The 18,407-nt window shown below is 49.2% G+C and overlaps 1 protein-coding gene across 2 annotated transcripts in view; it reads right to left on the bottom strand.

Moving 5' to 3' along the window:
* The window catches only part of PPP4R4 (protein phosphatase 4 regulatory subunit 4), a 1,510,494-nt gene that overhangs the window by 814,846 nt on the left and 677,241 nt on the right, over window positions 1–18,407 (bottom strand). For both annotated transcript variants that reach the window (XM_069208239.1, XM_069208238.1), the window contains exon 8: window positions 16,025–16,146. In XM_069208239.1, the coding sequence (XP_069064340.1) occupies window positions 16,025–16,146 (122 nt within the window). The remainder of the gene's footprint in view (window positions 1–16,024; window positions 16,147–18,407) is intronic.

Genomic DNA, 18,407 nt, shown 5'->3' with positions numbered 1-18,407 from the left:
TGTTAAGGTCTGCTGCCTTGCTGTTGCCCTGCTGCCTTGCTGCTCTCTCTTGCTGAGGTGAAGAAGTGCTCTCCAAGGGCTTGAACAGAGCTTGCCTCCTGTTCCCTGAAGTCACAGGACCAAAAAGACTTCATCTCTTCAAGAAGGGCTCCTTGTGCAGCGAAATACGACACACAGTCTGCCAGAAATGACGCACAGCCTGAACCGCGGTGAAGGTTTCACTGCACGCCGAACTGGAACAACGTACCCTGACTTCCCAACGAGAAGATCGACGCAGCACCAGCGTAGCGAGCGAAAATTCGATGCACGGGCCACTGGATCGACACTTAGCCGAGCTGGAACAATGCAGCCCGACTTCCAGACATGAATCGACTTAGCACCTGCTGTGCGCTAGAAAATTTGACGCAACGCCCACCAGATCGATGCAGCTCCTATGACTTTGTCCCGCCAGCGCAGAAAATCCACGCACCGTCCCTGGGGCATCTGAAAACCCCACAACGTGAGGCAGATCCACGACCGAGCACCGGAAATCGACGCACAGCCGTCCCTGCGTGGAAACTAAACAACGCATTGCCGTGTGCAGCCCGAGAAATCGACGCACACCCCTTTGTTTCCACACTTATCCTCCTCTGCAGTCATTTGCGGAGATTTTTCACGTGAACCAGGTACTTTGTGCTTGAAAGAGACTTTGTTTGCTTTTAAAATACTTAAGACACTTTGGGGGTCATTCTGACCCTGGCGGTAATTACCGCCATGGCGGAGGTTGGCGGTAGCACCGCCAACAGGCTGGCGGTGCACCGCTGGGCATTCTGACCGCGGCGGTTCAGCCGCGGCCAGAAACGGAAAGTCGGCGGTGTACCGCCGACTTTCCGCGCGCTCCGCCGCCATGGGGATTCTGACACCCCCTACCGCCACTGCACCCGTCGCACCTTCCCACTCCGCCGGCTCAATTCTGAGCCGGCGTCCTCGTGGGAAGGCTGTTTCCCACTGGGCTGGCGGGCGGCCTTTTGGCGGTCACCCGCCAGCCCAGTGGGAAACCCAGAATGACCGCCGCGGTCTTTCGACCGCAGTACGGTCTTCTGGCGGTTCCCACTTGGCGGGCGGCAGGATATCAGAATCACCCCCTTTATATCACTTTTCAGTGATATCTTAACATTTACTTATTGCATCTTTGATCGTCTTGACCTGCATTTAACTGATATAAAAGATATATTTTTCTAAACACTGAGTGGTGTATTTTTGTGGTTCTCTATGGTCGTATTGTATAATTTATTGCACAAATACTTTACACATTACCGTCTAAGTTAAGCCAGACTGCTTGGTGCCAAGCTACCAGAGGGTGGGCACAGGATAATTTGGATTGTGTGTGACTTACCCTGACTAGAGTGAGGGTAACCTGACTGCCAACCAAAGACCCCATTTCTAACATTGGTGATCAGCGGTGAGGATAGGACTTGTATTTGTGCAGTGACATACTGTAGCTAAATATTTCACTACCTACCCACAGTTGAAAGTCAAGTTGATTTTTATCTCTTTTTTGCAATTTCGTTTTTCCTGTCAATGTTTTGACCAAAATCCTCACTCAACATGTCTCAGGCTGGGTCCTAAGCAGGAGATTTTGAACCTGGCCCTGTTGGAGACATACACTGTCAAACAGCTGAAAGGGTTCTGAAGGGATGGGAGTACCCACTCAAGGTGTCTCCAGAAAGGATACATTTCAAATGGTGCTGAGGGCCTGGGCAGAAGCCCATTCAGAGAAGGATACTGAGGAGGAGGAGCCAGAAGATGGCTCCCCAGAGGATTTTTTGCCATCAGTGGATGATGTTACCACTGCAACTGTGCCTCCTGCCAAACCAGGGAGCAGTGTCTCTAATCAAGGTCTGACCGCAGAGGAAAGGAGAGAGGAGAGAGAGCTGAAGCTGCAGCTGAGAGAGCCTTGGCTGAGAAAAAACTTTTGTTGGCTCATGAACTGAGTCTTAAGGAGCTGGAGATCAAGGCGAGACAGTCTGAGTCCAGCAGTGATGGTGGCAGCATACATGCAGGACCTGTTGGAGAGAAAAAGGTTTGTATACCCAAGAATGGGGTGCCAAGTTTTGAGGTGGGAGATGACATTGACAAGTGGGTGGCTGCCTATGAAGTTGCATTAAGGGCCCATGGGACCTCTGAGGAGCACTGGGGGGCATCCTTTTGGTTTTATGTACCAGCAGTGGGGAGGGATACACGTCTTACACTAGCTCCACAGAACAGAAATGACTACTCACACATGAAAGCCGCTTTACTGGCCAAGTTTGGGCTAACCCCGAGAGATTCCATCAGAGGTTCAGGGACAGCACCAAATTCTCAACACAGACTTGGGTAGATTGTTATGATTTCTCCAATAAGGCACTGGATGGATAGGTGCGGGGCAGCAAAGTAGACGATTACCAAGGGTTATATGACTTGATTCTGAGAGAGCATATGCTCAGTATTTCTTTTACAGAGTTGCGCCAGCACTTCGTAGATAGCAAGCTGACTGATCCCAGGAAGCTTGCTGGGGAGGTGGACCTCTGGGTTAGCACCAGAGTGCCAAGAAGGCATCTGGGGGGACACCCACAAAGGTGGTCAGGGTTCCCAACAGAAGAAAGAGGGGGGGAGAAAATCTTAAAGATGAGGAGTTCTCAAAAGGCCCCCAAAAGAATTCCAGAGGGGGAGTGGTAACCATTCCTCTTCTAGATTTGGGAAGAAGCCAGGGTATTTTGATAGAACATTGGGGAAATTCATCCCCAAATGCTTAGAGTGCTACCAGCATGGACACTTTAAGGGTGACTCCCAGTGTTCCAAGAGAGCACAGTCCACCACTGGACAGACACCTGGGTTGGCTAGTGTAGCGCTTGGGGGGGAAACAGTCCCAGTTAGCTTTGGGAGGGCAGGCAGAGGTTTCTCTAATGTCCCTGAGAGAGAGAGAGAGAGATGGTGCCTAAAGCCTACATGCCAGAAAATACTTCCAAGTATCACCATTGATGGGCAAAGGGTGAAGGCTCTGCGTAACACAGGAGCCAGTATGACTACGGTCAAGAGTCAGCTAGTGTCAGCAGAGCAGATAGTCCCTAATACGTTTCACCAGGTCATAGTCGCTGACAATCGTGAGAGTCACCTACCAGTGGCTCTGGTTCCCTTTGAGTGGGGGGGGGGGTCTCTGGTTCCCTTTGAGTGGGGGGGTGGTCTCTGGTACTCTGAAAGTAGCCGTGAGTCGTGCCATGCCTGTAGATTGTCTGTTAGGCAATGATCTTGAGCATGCTGCCTGGAAGTAGGTAGAGCTTAGATCCCACCTGGAGATGTTAGGTTTGCCTGAGTGAGTCTGCATGACCACCCAGTCCATGGCTGCCCGGGAAGGTAGTCAATGGCGTCTGGAGCCTGGAACAATGGCCCAGACAGCTGCAAAAAGGAAGGGCAAGAGGTGCGGGAAACCCACCTCAGAAGTTCCCATGGTGGTGGATGGGACCCCTGAGGAGGAGGAGGCCCCTGAGCCAACTGGGGAGGACATAGCTGACCTGGGCAACCTGCCTGAACTTGCTGGCTGGCAAGTAGAGGGTTGGCCAACCAGGGCAGAATTCTGCAAGGCGCAGAAGGAATGCCCCACCCCTGAGGGTCTGAGGCAACAGGCCACTGCCCAAGTAGCAAGTGACGCCTCTGGCAATCACCATATTTACTGGGATGATGTCCTTTACAGTGAGCATAAGGTTCCTGGCCCTGGGGCAGCACGTGTGCTGGTGGTCCCCCGGCGTTACTGAGCCTTCCTACTGGGCCTGGCTCACAACATTCCACTGGCAGGACATCTGGGCCAAGACAAGACCTTTAAAAGGCTTGTCACCCACTTCCATTGGCCCAGAATGAGGTTAGCCTCAGATAATTTCTGCAGAGCTTGCCCCACCTGCCAGGCTAGTGGGAAGACAGGGAAAAAGCTTAAAGCTCCCCTGCTCCCACTCCCCATCGTTGGCACCCCCTTTGAAAGGGTGGGCATCGACATTGTTGGTCCCTTGGACCCCAAAACTTCCTTGGGCAAAAGGTTTATCCTGGTTTTGGTGGACCATGCCACCCGCTATCCAGAGGCAATCCCTCTGAGAACAGTGACTGCACCGGTGGTGACCAGAGCCCTGCTGGGAATATTTACCCGTGTGGGATACCCTAAGGAAGTTGTGTCTGAGAGGGGCACAAACTTCATGTCTGCGTACATGAAGTCTGTGTGGGATGAGTGTGGAGTGACCTACCGGTTTACCACCCCTTATCGTCCTCAATCCAATGGGCTTGTTGAGAGATTCAACAAGACCCTGAAAGGCATGATTAGTGGCCTGACTAAAGCCATGAGACGTAAGTGGGACATCCTCTTACCATGCCTGTTGTTTGCTTACATTGAGGTGCCCCAGAAAGGGGTGGGGTTCAGCCCCTTTGAAATTCTCTATGGTCACCCTGTCAGGGGACCTCTAATCATAGTTAAAGAGGGCTGGGAGAAAGCTCCCAAGACAACTCCGCAGGATGTGGTCAGATACATGCTGGCCCTCCGCAACCAAACCCAACACTTCTGGAAGCAGGTCAAGACTAACCTCGAGGCCAGTCAAGAGGTGATGAAGGAGTTGTATGACCCGAAGACCACTCTGGTTGAGTTGTCACCTGAAGACAAGGTTTGGGTGATGGAGCCAGTACAGCCTAGGGCTCTCCAGGACGGCTGGTCTGGTCCCTTTGAGATTAAGGAGCGTAAGGGAAGGCCACTTACCTAGTGGACCTCAAGACCCCTAGGCACCCCCCTAAGGGTCCTCCATCACAACAGACTCAAACCTCACTTTGAGAGGTCTGAGGTCAGTATGCTCATGGTCACAGATGAGGGCATGGAAGAGGAGAGTAAACCTCTCCCCGACCTCCTCTCTGCCAAATAAGGTGCTGGGTTAATGGAGGGTGTCATTATCTCTGACTCCCTGACTCTAAACCAGAGAGGAGACTGCTTTGAGCTGTTAGAGCAGTTCTCTTCCCTGTTTTCCCTTATTCCTGGACTGACCCATCTATGTGTCCATGAAATGGACACAGGTGACAGTCCGCCTGTAAAGAACAAAACTTACAGGTTGTCGGATAAGGTGAAGGCCAGCATCAAGGAGGAGGTCTCCAAGATGTGGACTTAGGGGTTACTGAGAAATCCGTTAGTCCCTGGGCCAGCCCTATGGTGCTGGTTCCTAAGGCTGCTGCCCCAGGTGCGAAGCCAGAACTCCGGTTCTGTGTGAACTACCGGTGTCTCTACTCAGTCACACGGACTGACCCTCACCCCAACCCCTGAGCTGATGAGCTCATTGACAGGCTAGGCGCTGCCAAGTTCCTGAGTTCTATTGATCTTACATCAGGGTACTGGCAGATCGCCCTGACTTAGGGGGCTAAAGAAATATCTGCATTTTCCACACCTGATGGCCATTACCAGTCCTGGGTGATGCCCTTTGGGTTGAAAAATGCCCGCTACCTTCCAATGGTTGGTTAAGGGGGTCCTAGCTGGCAAGGATGCCTACTGCGCAGCCTACCTAGATGACGTAGCTGGTTATTGTTCCAGCTGGGAGGAACACCTGCTCTACATCAAGGAGGTGCTTCAGGCTCTGCAACAGGCAGGCCTGACCATCAAGGCTAGTAAGCACCAGATTGGGGAGGGTTCCGTGGTGTACTTGGGACACTTAGTAGGTGGTGGCAAGGTGCAGCCACTCCAGGCCAAGATTGAGACTATCAAGGCCTGGCAACTACCTAGAACACAGACTGAAGTGAGAGCCTTTTTAGGCCTCACTGGATACTACCGCAGATTTGTCAAGGGCTATGGTACCATTGTGTCACTCTTGACAGAACTTACTTCCAAAAAGCAACCTAGGTTTGTGAATTGGACAGAGGCTTGTCAGAAAGCCTTTGATTCTCTGAATGGAAGCCATGTGCACGGCCCCCATGCTCAAGCCCCCTGGCTACTCCCAGGAATTTATTGTGCGGACAGGCGCTTCAGAGCATGGTATAGGGGCTCTTCTAGCACAGCTAAATGAGAAGGGCTCAGACCGACCAGTAGTCTTTATTAGCAGAAGACTATTACCACGGGAACAGAGGTGGAGTGCTTATGAGAGAGAAGCATTTGCTGTGGTCTGGGCACTGAAGAAGTTGAGACTCTACCTGTCTGGGACTCACTTCCGGTTTCAGACAGACCACAGGCCCCTCAGATGGCTCATGCAGATGAGGGGTGAGAATCCTAAACTCTTGAGGTGGTCCATTTCCCTACAGTGGATGGGCTTTACGGTGGAGCATCGCCCGAGGATTGACCATGCCAACGCTGATGGTCTCTCCAGATACTTCCACCTTAGCAATGAGAGCTCCCAGAAGGTTGGGTAGCTCTCCCCACTTTCAGCTGTGGGGGACACATGTTAGACCTGACAGCCTTAGGGTGGTCACCCCTAACTTTTTGCCTGCCTCCCTCCACTTTTTAGACACTCTTTTTGCTGGTTTTAAGACTCTGCACACTTTACCACTGCTAACCAGTGCTAAAGTGCATATGCTCTCTCACTTTAAACATGGTAAATCCCTACTAGAGTGCACTATATGTGCCCAGGGCCTGTAGATTAAATGCTACTAGTGGGCCTTCAGCACTGATTGTGCCACCCACTTCAGGAGCCCCTTAACCTTGTCTTAGGCCTGCCATTGCAAGGCCTGTGTCTGCAGTTTCACTGCCAATTCGACTTGGCATATAATAGTAATTGCCAAGACTAAAACACCCCTTTTTCTATATAGAAGACACCCCTAAGGTATGCCCTAGGTAACCCATAGGCAGGGTGCTGTGTAGGCCAACGGCAGGACATGTACCTATGTAGTTTACACTGCTGTGAGGCCTGCTCCTTTCATAGGCTAACATTGGGGCTGCCCTCATACATTGTTTGAGTGATAGCTGCTGATCTGAAAGGAGTAGGAAGGTCAGATTTAGTATGGCCAGGACGATGACATTAAATCCTGCTGACTGGTGGAGTTGGATTTAATATTATTATTTTATAAATGCCACTTTTAGAAAGTGAGCATTCCTCTGCACTTAAATCTTTCTGTACCTTACAGTCCACGTCTGGCTGGGTTTAGTTGACAGCTTCATGTGCATTCACTCAGACACACCCCAAACACAGGATACTCAGCTTCACTTGAATACATCTGCATTTTAAATGGGTCTTCCAGGGCTGGGAAGGTGGAGGGTCTGCTCTCACACAAAGGACTTCCACACCCCCTACTGGGACCCTGGGAGACAGTATTGAACTGAAAGGGGAGCTGGTGCACTTCTAAGCCACTCTTTGAAGTGTCCCCCACTTCAAAGGCACATTTGGGTATATAAACAGGGCCTCTGCCCCTTCCAACTCAGACACTTCCTGGAGAAGAAACTGCAACCAGAACCTGCATCCTGCCAAGAAGAACTGCCTGACTGCTCTAAGGACTCACCTGACAGCTTTCTGTGAAGGACTGCTGCCTTGCTGTTGCCCTGCTGCCTTGCTGCTCTCTGGCTGAGGTGAAGAAGTGCTCTTCAAGGGCTTGGATAGAGCTTGCCTCCTGTTCTCTGAAGTCTCAGGACCAAAAAGACTTCATCTCTTCAAGAAGGACTCCTTGTGCTGCAAAATTCGACGTACAGCCTGCCAGAAACAATGCACAGCCAAACCGGAACGACGCAGCCTGACTTCGCATCAAGAAGATCGACGCAGCACCAGTGTAGCAACCAGAAATTTGACGCACGGGCCATTGGATCGATACATAGCCGAGCCAGAACGACGCTGCCCAACTTCCAGAGAGGAATCAGCGGCACGCCTGCCGTGCGGTAGAATATTTGACGCAATCCCACCGGTTCGACGCAGCTCCTGTGACTTCATCCTCCCAGCTCAGGAAATCCACGCACCGTCCCCGGGGCATCTGAAAACCCAGCAACCTGAAGAGGATCCACGACCGAGCACCAGAAATCGATGCACAGCCGTCCCTGTGTGGAAACTAAATGACGTACACCCCTTTGTTTCCACACTTCTCCTCCTCTGCGGCCCTTCGCGGAGATTTTTCATGCGAACCAGGTACTTTGTGCTTGAAAGAGACTTTGTTTGCTTTTAAAAGACTTAAGACACTTTGGCCCTCATACGGACCTTGGCGGGCGGCGGAGGCCGCCCGCCAAAGTCCAGCCGTCAGGTTACCGTTCCGCGGTCGAAAGACCGCGGCGGTAATTCTGACTTTCCCACTGGGCTGGCGGGCGGCCGCCTTCAGGCCGCCCGCCAGCCCAGCGGGAAAGAGGCTTCCACGATGAAGCCGGCTCGGAATCAAGCCGGCGGAGTGGAAGCTGTGCGACGGGTGCAGTTGCACCCGTCGCGTATTTCACTGTCTGCGCAGCAGACAGTGAAATACATTTAGGGGCCCTCTTACGGGGGCCCCTGCAGTGCCCATGCCAGTGGCATGGGCACTGCAGGGGCCCCCAGGGGCCCCGCGACCCCCCCTACCGCCATCCGGTTCCCGGCGGGAGAACCGCTGGGAACTGGATGGCGGTAGGGGGGGTCGGAATCCCCTCGGCGGCGCAGCTAGCAGCGCCGCCTTGGAGGATTCCAATGGGCGGCGGTACACTGGCGGGAGCCCGCCAGTGTTGCCGGTCCGACCGCGGCTTTACCGGAAATGCCTGTCGGCGGTGCTCCCGCGGTCCTCCAACCCGGCGGTCATGGACCGCCAGGGTTGGAATGACCACCTTTATATCACTTTTCAGTGATATCTCAACATTTACTTATTGCATCTTTGATCGTTTTGACCTGCATTTTAACAGAAAAATATTATATATTTTTCTAAACACTGTGTGGTGTATTTTTGTGGTGATATATGGTGGTATTGTATGATTTATTGCACACATACTTTACACATTGCCTTCTAAGTTAAGCCTGACTGCTCAGTGCCAAGCTACCAGAGGGTGGGCACAGGATAATTTGAATTGTGTGTGACTTACCCTGATTAGAGTGAGGGTCCTTGCTTGGACAAGGGGTAACCAAAGACCCCATTTCTAACATCCATCAAAAGCTAAAACCCAAAGCAAAGAAGTGTGAAACCTATCTTCACCCGTAGGTCTTGGAAAAAAAATGCCTTAGTGATCAAATCTTTTAGAGCGACCTAAGGAATAAGCCAAATGGTTTGACTCTATGGGTAAAATTAGACTTGTCCCGTGAGACTAAAAAATGAAGATCCGCCCTAAATCTGGTCATGTGTTTTTTGCTAACAAGGGCAAATGTCACTCTATGGACTATTTTTATCTTCACTCTCTTCCTCAGCTACATGGTTCTTCGATGTCCCCGACTGTGCAATCCATATTGGTTCTAATTGGGTCGTCACACTTCTTGGAGGCCAAAACATGATAATTTTGGCCATTCTGATGTAAGGGCAGAAACTACAAATGGATTTACACCAAATAATTGGAAAGGCTCTTTCTGGGCAAGGAGCTAGCGTTCTGACATATTTGGTGCTAAACTGTCCAGCGGTTCGGCCTCTATTCCTGTTCAAAATCCCTATGGAAATTAATATGGGAAAACGTGCTCTGGGACCCCTCCTTCCCCCACCTCTTTTCTCTGGCCCCACTTGAGGGGCTGAGGTAAGATAGAAGTAGGTGTCCAGAAGAGTTTGTAACTGAAGAAAAATAGGAAGCAAGCACAAGGCTTTGAGGTCAAAGAAAAAAGTATGCTGCAATATTATGATACTTACAATAGGGGCAGCATTACATGTTTTACAAGCAATAAATATATCATGCTATATTCTGAAGAGCTCCAGCAGCAACATGGGGTAGGACATCTCTGTTCTTCCTCCTGTCAATTGGCATTGTACTTAGCCACTGGCACATAGCATCAATGAAATTATAAAAAAACAAACATACTTTTGAAGTATCCCTCACCACCGTGGATGTATTAAACATGTAACTGTATGAATTATACTATGTTAATAACATAGAAATATATTTTGTGGTTTTGTCTGACTTCCTAGAACCAATACAAGTAATTGTTTCCTGGCTGATATATTTCACAGCATAACGCATCTGCACTTCCTGTCCCAAAGCATTCCTCCATTGTGTCAATGCATTAATACCAAATTGACATTGAGGCTGAGGTCTGCGATGTTAAAAAAGGACGAAGTAATGTTAATTAAAGCCACTGGCCATGTAGAGATGTATGCATGTTGCAATCGATTACACATGGGCAGAGTTGCCATACAGGTTTTAGTCTTTCAGAGTAACGAATCAGGGTTATGTTTTGTAGGAAGAAGAGCTATTTTGGTTTGGGGGCAGAGGGATAAGAAAAGGCGACTTCCAGACCTGATGAAATCTATTTGGAGCATCCCTCATTGAGAAAATTGTGTTTTCCCACACCAGACCAAAACATCAATCCCCCTATTACGAGTTAGGCGGGTGATGGAGGCCGACCGCTTAACTCGTACTGTGTGGCCTGACCACTGCCCGCCCTATAAAGAGTTTATGACAGGGCCTTAACATTGACGCCGGTAACGAATGAAGCCGGCGCCAATGTGGCGGTGCGGCGGATGTAGCAGCACCGCTCACGCTTTGCGTCGGGACTGTCCATGGGGACCCCTGCACTTCCCATGCCAAATGCAAGGGCAGTGCAGGGCCCCCCAGCATCTCCTTTCCGACAGCCTTTGTATGGTAGGGCTACTGCGAAAAGGGACCCCTAATCCCCAGGGCAGTACTGCAAGCAGCGCTCCCATGGTGGATTGAGACCGCGAAGACTGCCAGGCTGTCCGCTGGTGGCAACCTGGCGGTGTCAGCGGTCCAACCGTGATGGCTTCACCACAGTTGTAATGTGGCAGTCGGACCGTCACTTTGGCGTCAGTCTGACCGCGACCGAGACCCTGGCGGTCTGGTGACTGCCAGAGTCATAATGAGGGGCCATGTATTGTACCCGACAACTATCATCCACATTCGGCCAGGCAATATCACAGTTGGGAGGAAGGAAACATATGGATGGAACAGTGTAGGAAGTTGGCTCTGTATGTACTATTTCAAAGTAAGAAATAGCATGCACAGAGTCCAAGGGTTCTCCTTAGAGGTAAGATAGTGGCAAAAAGAGATAATTCTAATGCTCTATTTTGTGGTAGTGTGGTCGAGCAGTAGGCTTATCAGAGGGTAGTGTTAAGCATTTGTTGTACACACACAGGCAATAAATGAGGAACACACACTCAGAGACAATTCCAGGCCAATAGGTTTTTGTATAGAAAAATATATTTTCTTAGTTTATTTTAAGAACCACAGGTTCAAGATTTACAAGTAATGCTTTAAATGAAAGGTACTTCACTTAGGAACTTTGAATTAGCAAAATAGCATATATAGTTTTCACACAAATGACATATAGCTATTTTAAAACTAGACACAGTGCAATTTTCAACAGTTCCTGGGGGAGGTAAGTGTTTGTTAGTTTTTGCAGGTAAGTAAACCACCTACGGGATTCAAGTTTGGGTCCAAGGTAGCCCACCGTTGGGGGTTCAGAGCAACCCCAAAGTTACCACACCAGCAGCTCAGGGCCGGTCAAGTGCAGAGGTCAAAGTGGTGCCCAAAACACATAGGCTTCAATGGAGAAGGGGCTGCCCCGGTTCCAGTCTGCCAGCAGGTAAGTACCCGCGTCTTCAGAGGGCAGACCAGGGGGGTTTTGTAGGGCACCGGGGGACACACAAGTCAGCACAGAAAGTATACCCTCAGTGGCACGGGGGCGGCCGGGTGCAGTGTGCAAACAAGCGTCCGGTTCGCAATAGGATTCAATGGGAGACCAAGGGGTCTCTTCAGCGATGCAGGCAGGCAAAGGGGGGCTCCTTGGGGTAGCCACCACCTGGGCAAAGGGAGGGGGCCACCTGGGGGTCGCTCCTGCACTGGAGGTCGGATCCTTCAGGTCCTGGGGGCTGCGGATGCAGAGTCTTTACCAGGCGTCGGGTCTATGAAGCAGGCAGTCGCGGTCAGGGGGAGCCTCGGGATTCCCTTTGCAGGGGGAGCCTCGGGATTCCCTTTGCAGGCATCGCTGTGGGGGCTCAGGGGGGGTCAAGTCTGGCTACTCACGGTCTCGTAGTCGCCGGGGAGTCCTCCCTGTGGTGTTTGTTCTCCACAAGTCAAGCCGGGGGCGTCGGGTGCAGAGTGCAAAGTCTCAGGCTTCCGGCGGGAAACGTGTGTTGTTTTAAAGTTGCTTCTTTGTAGCAAAGTTGCAATCTTTGTGGAACAGAGCCGCTGTCCTCGGGAGTTCTTGGTCCTTCTAGATGCAGGGTAGTCCTCTGAGGCTTCAGAGGTCGCTGGATCCTGGGAACGCGTCACTGGAGCAGTTTCTTTAGAAGTGGGGAGACAGGCCGGTAGAGCTGGGGCTAAAGCAGTTGGTGTCTCCGTCTTCTCTGCAGGTTTTCAGCTCAGCAGTCCTCTTCTTCTTAGGTTGCAGGAATCTATCTTGCTGTGTTCTGGGAGCCCCTAAATACTCGATTTAGGGGTGTGTTTAGGTCTGGGGGGTTAGTAGCCAATGGCTACCAGCCCTGAGGGTGGCTACACCCTCTTTGTGCCTCCTCCCTGAGGGGAGGGGGGCACATCCCTATCCCTATTGGGGGAATCCTCCATCTGCAAGATGGAGGATTTCTAAAAGTCAGAGTCACCTCAGCTCAGGACACCTTAGGGGCTGTCCTGACTGGCCAGTGACTCCTCCTTGTTTTTCTCATTATCTCCTCCGGCCTTGCCGCCAAAAGTGGGTTCGTGGCCGGAGGGGGCGGGCAACACCACTAGCTGGAGTGCCCTGGGGTGCTGTAACAAAGGGGGTGAGCCTTTGAGGCTCACCGCCAGGTGTTACAGTGCCTGCAGGGGGAGGTGAGAAGCACCTCCACCCAGTACAGGCTTTGTTACTAGCCACAGAGTGACAAAGGCACTCACCCCATGTGGCCAGCAACATGTCTGGTGTGTGGCAGGCTGCTAAAACTAGTCAGCCTACACTGGTAGTCGGTTAAGGTTTCAGGGGGCACCTCTAAGGTGTCCTCTGAGGTGTATGTTACAATAAAATGTACACTGGCATCAGTGTGCATTTATTGTGCTGAGAAGTTTGATACCAAACTTCACAGTTTTCAGTGTAGCCATTATGGTGCTGTGGAGTTCGTGCATGACAGACTCCCAGACCATATACTCTTATGGCTACCCTGCACTTACAATGTCTAAGGTTTTGCTAAGACACTGTAGGGGCATAGTGCTCATGCACTTATGCCCTCACCTATGGTATAGTGCACCCTGCCTTAGGGCTGTAAGGCCTGCTAGAGGGGTGACTTATCTATACCTATAGGCAGTGTGAGGTTGGCATGGCACCCTGAGGGGAGTGCCATGTCGATTTAGTCGTTTTATCCCCACTAGCACACACAAGCTGGCAAGCAGTGTATCTGTGCTGAGTGAGGGGTCCCCAGGGTGGCATAAGACATGCTGCAGCCCTTAGAGACCTTCCCTGGCGTCAGGGCCCTTGGTACCAGAGGTACCAGTTACAAGGGACTTACCTGGATGTCAGGGTGTGCAATTGTGGAAACAAAGGTACAGGTTAGGGAAAGAACACTGGTGCTGGGGCCTGGTTAGCAGGCCTCAGCACACTTTCAAATCATAACTTGGCATCAGCAAAGGCAAAAAGTCAGGGGGTAACCATGCCAAGGAGGCATTTCCTTACAAACAGGGAATATTGCAAATCCTTTATGTACGCAATTATCTCTTTGTCCCATTCCTCAATCCAGTCATTACTATGTGGAGAACATCCAACCAAAACACAACTTAGCACCCTTTAAAAATCATAAAACAAAATATGTTCAAGACAAGATAAACATGCACCAAGCTGAGTGAGTATACTTTATGTATAGTGTTTCATAGCAGAAAGAATCAAAGAACCAAAACAAGAATTGTCAGACCTTTTCACTTGCACACCACAAAGAAGGAGTCACCTAGGTGGTTGATCAACATATCTCCATCAAAATGCTCCTTGGCCCTCCACCAATGAAGTTAACATGTAATGCAATGTAGATTTAACAGCGTGGCTTATTACCCATAAGGGCCTCAAGTTCGCTGTCCATTGGCATGGGGAGATTAAGTGACTTGTCTAGAATCATAGGACGCTGCACTGACGCCGAAGCTCGAACCCAGATCACTAGCTCCAGAGGCGGTTGTTCTGACAGCTGCCCCACATCCTCTCCCATCACAAATCCATCTTCCATACGTACTACCTGGACAGGAAACCTTCTGACTCATATAAGCTAATTAAATATAAGAGCATAGGCAATGGATGAGAGTAGCTAGGGTTCACAAACTTTCTTTGCAGTACTAAAATTCACAAAAATATTCGGACCCTTGCAAAAATCATTTACTCTATCAAAATAGATGAGCACTGCTCTTCAGCCAAGCTAATGAATGCCATTCAAGAAAAAGGGCAACCCTATAGTCCCTTGCAAGCATGGGTATCAACTATGAGAAAAGATAAGTAACAGGTAAGAGAATTGCTTTGTGAAAGACTTATAAAGTATATTTACTTGAATTATATGTCCCAGACAGTGACAGTAGGGAATGAGTCACAGCATTGCGGCAGGGGCTGGTGCACCCTATACACAACAGCATTGCCGCTGGCTCTCTTAGGAGGCAGAGACAATGCTGTAGGCTGTTTCTCGCTGGGCCTGCAGGCGGACCCAGTGGGAAACTCGTAATGGGCCCGCCGGAGAGGCTGCCACACTGGTGGCAACCTCCCCATCGGAACTTCGGCAGACATGCTTTTCAATCCACCAAAGTCATAATTAGGCCCAAAGTGTCAGTTTCCACATTTTCTATTCCCTGAAAATTAACTGAATACAGGGATGCCAGGAATATCTCTGTCAAGAGAAAAAAGTGAGCCTACTACAAGTGCAAGAGTTTGCGATCAAGTCTCCGCTTATTTATAATATAGAATTTTGCCATCACATTGTCTTTTCTGATCAGAACTGCTTTCCAAATCAGGACAGAAGAAAAAACCCTCAACACAGCTCCTGAATGGCTTGTGGTTACTTCCAAGTCGCAGAGTATCTACAATCTTGGACTGTCCAACGACTCAGTAAGCTCTTGTTCTCGAGAGTTGCCACCCACCCAGGAAGATTGGGGTCTCTATAATCTGGGGAAACAGTGAAGAAGGCTAGTTCCCTTTGTAGATGTTGATCTTACAGCCATCACATAGGCTTGTTCCAGCACTCTAGTGACCAAGCAACTGTCCTTTTGAAATCATGGGAGCTTGGATTCCTTGCTTTCAAAATAAGCCTGATAACTTTTCCAAAATTAAACTTAGACCCCATCAGAATCTCGACCGTCATAGAATATGGATGGGGAACAGATGTCTCTCCAGGTATTTCAAACTCGGAACACCTACCTCGCAGTGTAGTGCACAATAATTTCACGGCTCAGCTGCTATAAAAAAATCCACCTCTACTGACCACAATTTATGGGCTCTATCAGACTTCAACCCTACTGCAGCAGGGACCGAGGGAGAAACATGAAAACATGTTTAAATCACTGCACAACAATCTACTGACCCTGACTTTAGGATAAGGACCAGCGGCCCAGAAGACAGACAAAAAAGTAGGATGTCTTTTGGAAGGTGATTCGGATATATTTGCCTCTGAGAGGCTTCCACAGTACTTGGAAAGGGGTTGGCAAAAGATTTGTCTGTCTATGAAGGCAGACACATCTTTACATAGTAACAACTGAAATGAGGACTGCTACGATTAGTTGATAGGGGTACCTGTGCACAGCACTTTTGCAAGTTCAACAAGTGATTTGTAGATCCTGTGCATGTTGTTAGTTTATTTCCTGTTAACACATATTCTTTACTGTTTTATAATGTCACATTGTAAATCCCTCTACTAAACAGCTTACAAGAGTGAATTGTGCTAAGCAAAAGCATTACTGTACAATACAATACCAATCTCGGGGTATATAAAGATCTATAAATTAACAAATGAACATATATTGCAACAAAAATGTAAAACTCACCATGGTCCAGCATAATAAGTAGGTTAACCATGGTCTCAAACGCTGCGAGACGTACACTGCTGCCTTCATCTCTAGCTAGTTCCACTAACTCAGGAAGGACCATGGTTTTTGTTAATTCTGTCCTGCATAAAATAGTTAGGGCAAAACAATATGTATTCCTTTTTTTTTTTTTTTTAACCAATTATCACGATCAAATGCAAATAAAACAGAACAATGAATAGTCTAAACGTATCGGCATTCCAATGATAACATACAAGACACAACAGAATAGATAAGCGTGTGCATTGCATTATACCCACTGCACAAAATGGATAAGCAAGGTCTTTGAAATAAAATTCACACTTAGATTTGTGAAAAGAAAAATAACAAACATGAATACCGATACATTTTCACATTCACATACATTTTCATGCATCGTTGATAGGAGTTGTAAAAAGTTCTAGAGCTACACTCCGTGCACAATTGGAGCTGATGTTTTCCAGTGTTCGCACCAGCACTTATTTGCCAACACTAGCACGCATGACCGTTTGCCACTGGTAGTACTGTCTATCTAATTTAGAAATGAGCACAACAGCTGTTTATTAATTCAGTATAGACTAGAAAGGGCTAATACCTGCCGCATAAGCCATTTATTGTGTTGGGCACGTAGAATAATCACACTTATGGAGTGTGATAGTTAGCAGTTGTGTTAGTAACATCATTGGCAGCGCTAGCAGGGGCAGTGGTTGGCGCAAGCTGCAGTGACCTCCAGACGAGGGCCCCAGCATTTAATGTTTTCATTGTTTACAAAGTGGGTACTGGATACAGTGGCAAGGTGTTGTTGTTTGCAGTAGTGAAATAACACAGGTGGCAGAAAATGAAATCAAGCTCAGTATAACAGAATTACATTGATGTACCGTTCTAAGTTTTTGTTGTGATGTACAAGTGTGCTGTTTTGTCAATGTGTGGTTGAGCTGCTGTATTGGTTCGTTGTTTATGTTGCTGTCTTGTGCAGATATAGGCCCTCATTATGACTTCGGCAGGTGGCGGAGGCCGCCTGCCAAAGTCCTGCGTCGGGATGAATACATATGCATGATGGGGCTGTTCCTAGGGGCCCTTGCAATGCCCTTGCCAAGTGCATGGGCAGTGCAGGGGCCCCTGTGGGGCCTGCAACACCCCCTTACTGCCAGACTTTGCATGGCGGTGGAACCGCCATGCAAAGGCTGGTGGAAACGCGGGTCGTAATTTGGAGGGTTGTGCTGCTTGCAGCGCTGCCCTGGTGGATTGAGACTGCCAGCACTGCCAAGCTGTCGGCTGGTGGCAACCTGGCGGTGATGGCGATCAGACCGTGGCGGTTCCACCACGGTCATAATATGAGGGTCAGACTGCCCCTGTCGGCAGCACTCCGAACGACACCACGAGTCCCGCCAGACTCGTAATGAGGTCCATAGTGCCACTGTGGTGCTGTACTGTATTCTACTATAGTAATATAATGGCAATGTGTTGTGTTGGAGTGATATTCACCACCAATGACGTGCAGTAACACTTACCAGTGGATGTGTTGTGATCTGCCCTTGGCTTTCTTGATTTAGCCAAGTGTGAGAAATTGGGTTGTTAACTGTGGTGTGAGCCCTGGTCAAGCAGGAACCACAATTCTTGTCAGGGTAAGGCACAAGCAAACCACAATTAACTAATGCTCTCCCTCTAGCAGCCTGGCACACAGCAGTCAGGCTTAACTTCAAGGCAATTTGTAAAGTATTTGTGCACCACTTCAAACAATGAAACTGTGAAACCACCACAGAAAAATAATTCAACACCAGGTTAGAAAAATAGAATCTAATTTAATAGATAAAATAAGACCATAACAACACATATCCAATAAATAGAACTTGAGTTATGAATTTTCAAAGAATAAACTGATAAAATAGTGCTTAAAAGCCAAAAGCACCAACCATTAATATCCGGTTTCACCAAACCTGGGACAACTCAAAAGATCAGGCCAACCGCGATGGAGTGCAGACCGGCTACAGGGAGCCAGTTAGGCCAGCTGACCCAAAAGTACCTTAAATACTCGTTGCAGAGCGTTGCATCGGTTCTGAACCCCGCAGTAAAGGGAATGCATTGATGTTCTCCACACAACGGTGATGATGCTTCAGTTCCAAGATGTAGTGAGCCTGCACTGCGAGTTCCTGATGCGTTGACATTGAGGAAGCATAGGGTAGTTGAGGAGATGCATCTGCATCGGTTCCGACAAACGCAGAGGCTGCAATACGGAGTTTGGGCATTGTCGAGGCTGACATCGACAGGGAAGCAAGGACCTTGCGCAAAGAAGAGTGCTGAAGTGTTGTTTTAAAAGGTGATTCACTGGTTTCAAGATCTGAAGTACAGTGGTGATGCAATTCTG

This window comes from Pleurodeles waltl, chromosome 9, assembly GCF_031143425.1.
Source record: "Pleurodeles waltl isolate 20211129_DDA chromosome 9, aPleWal1.hap1.20221129, whole genome shotgun sequence".
Classification (NCBI taxonomy): Eukaryota; Metazoa; Chordata; class Amphibia; order Caudata; family Salamandridae; genus Pleurodeles; species Pleurodeles waltl.
This window is presented reverse-complemented; position numbering and strand designations above follow the sequence as displayed.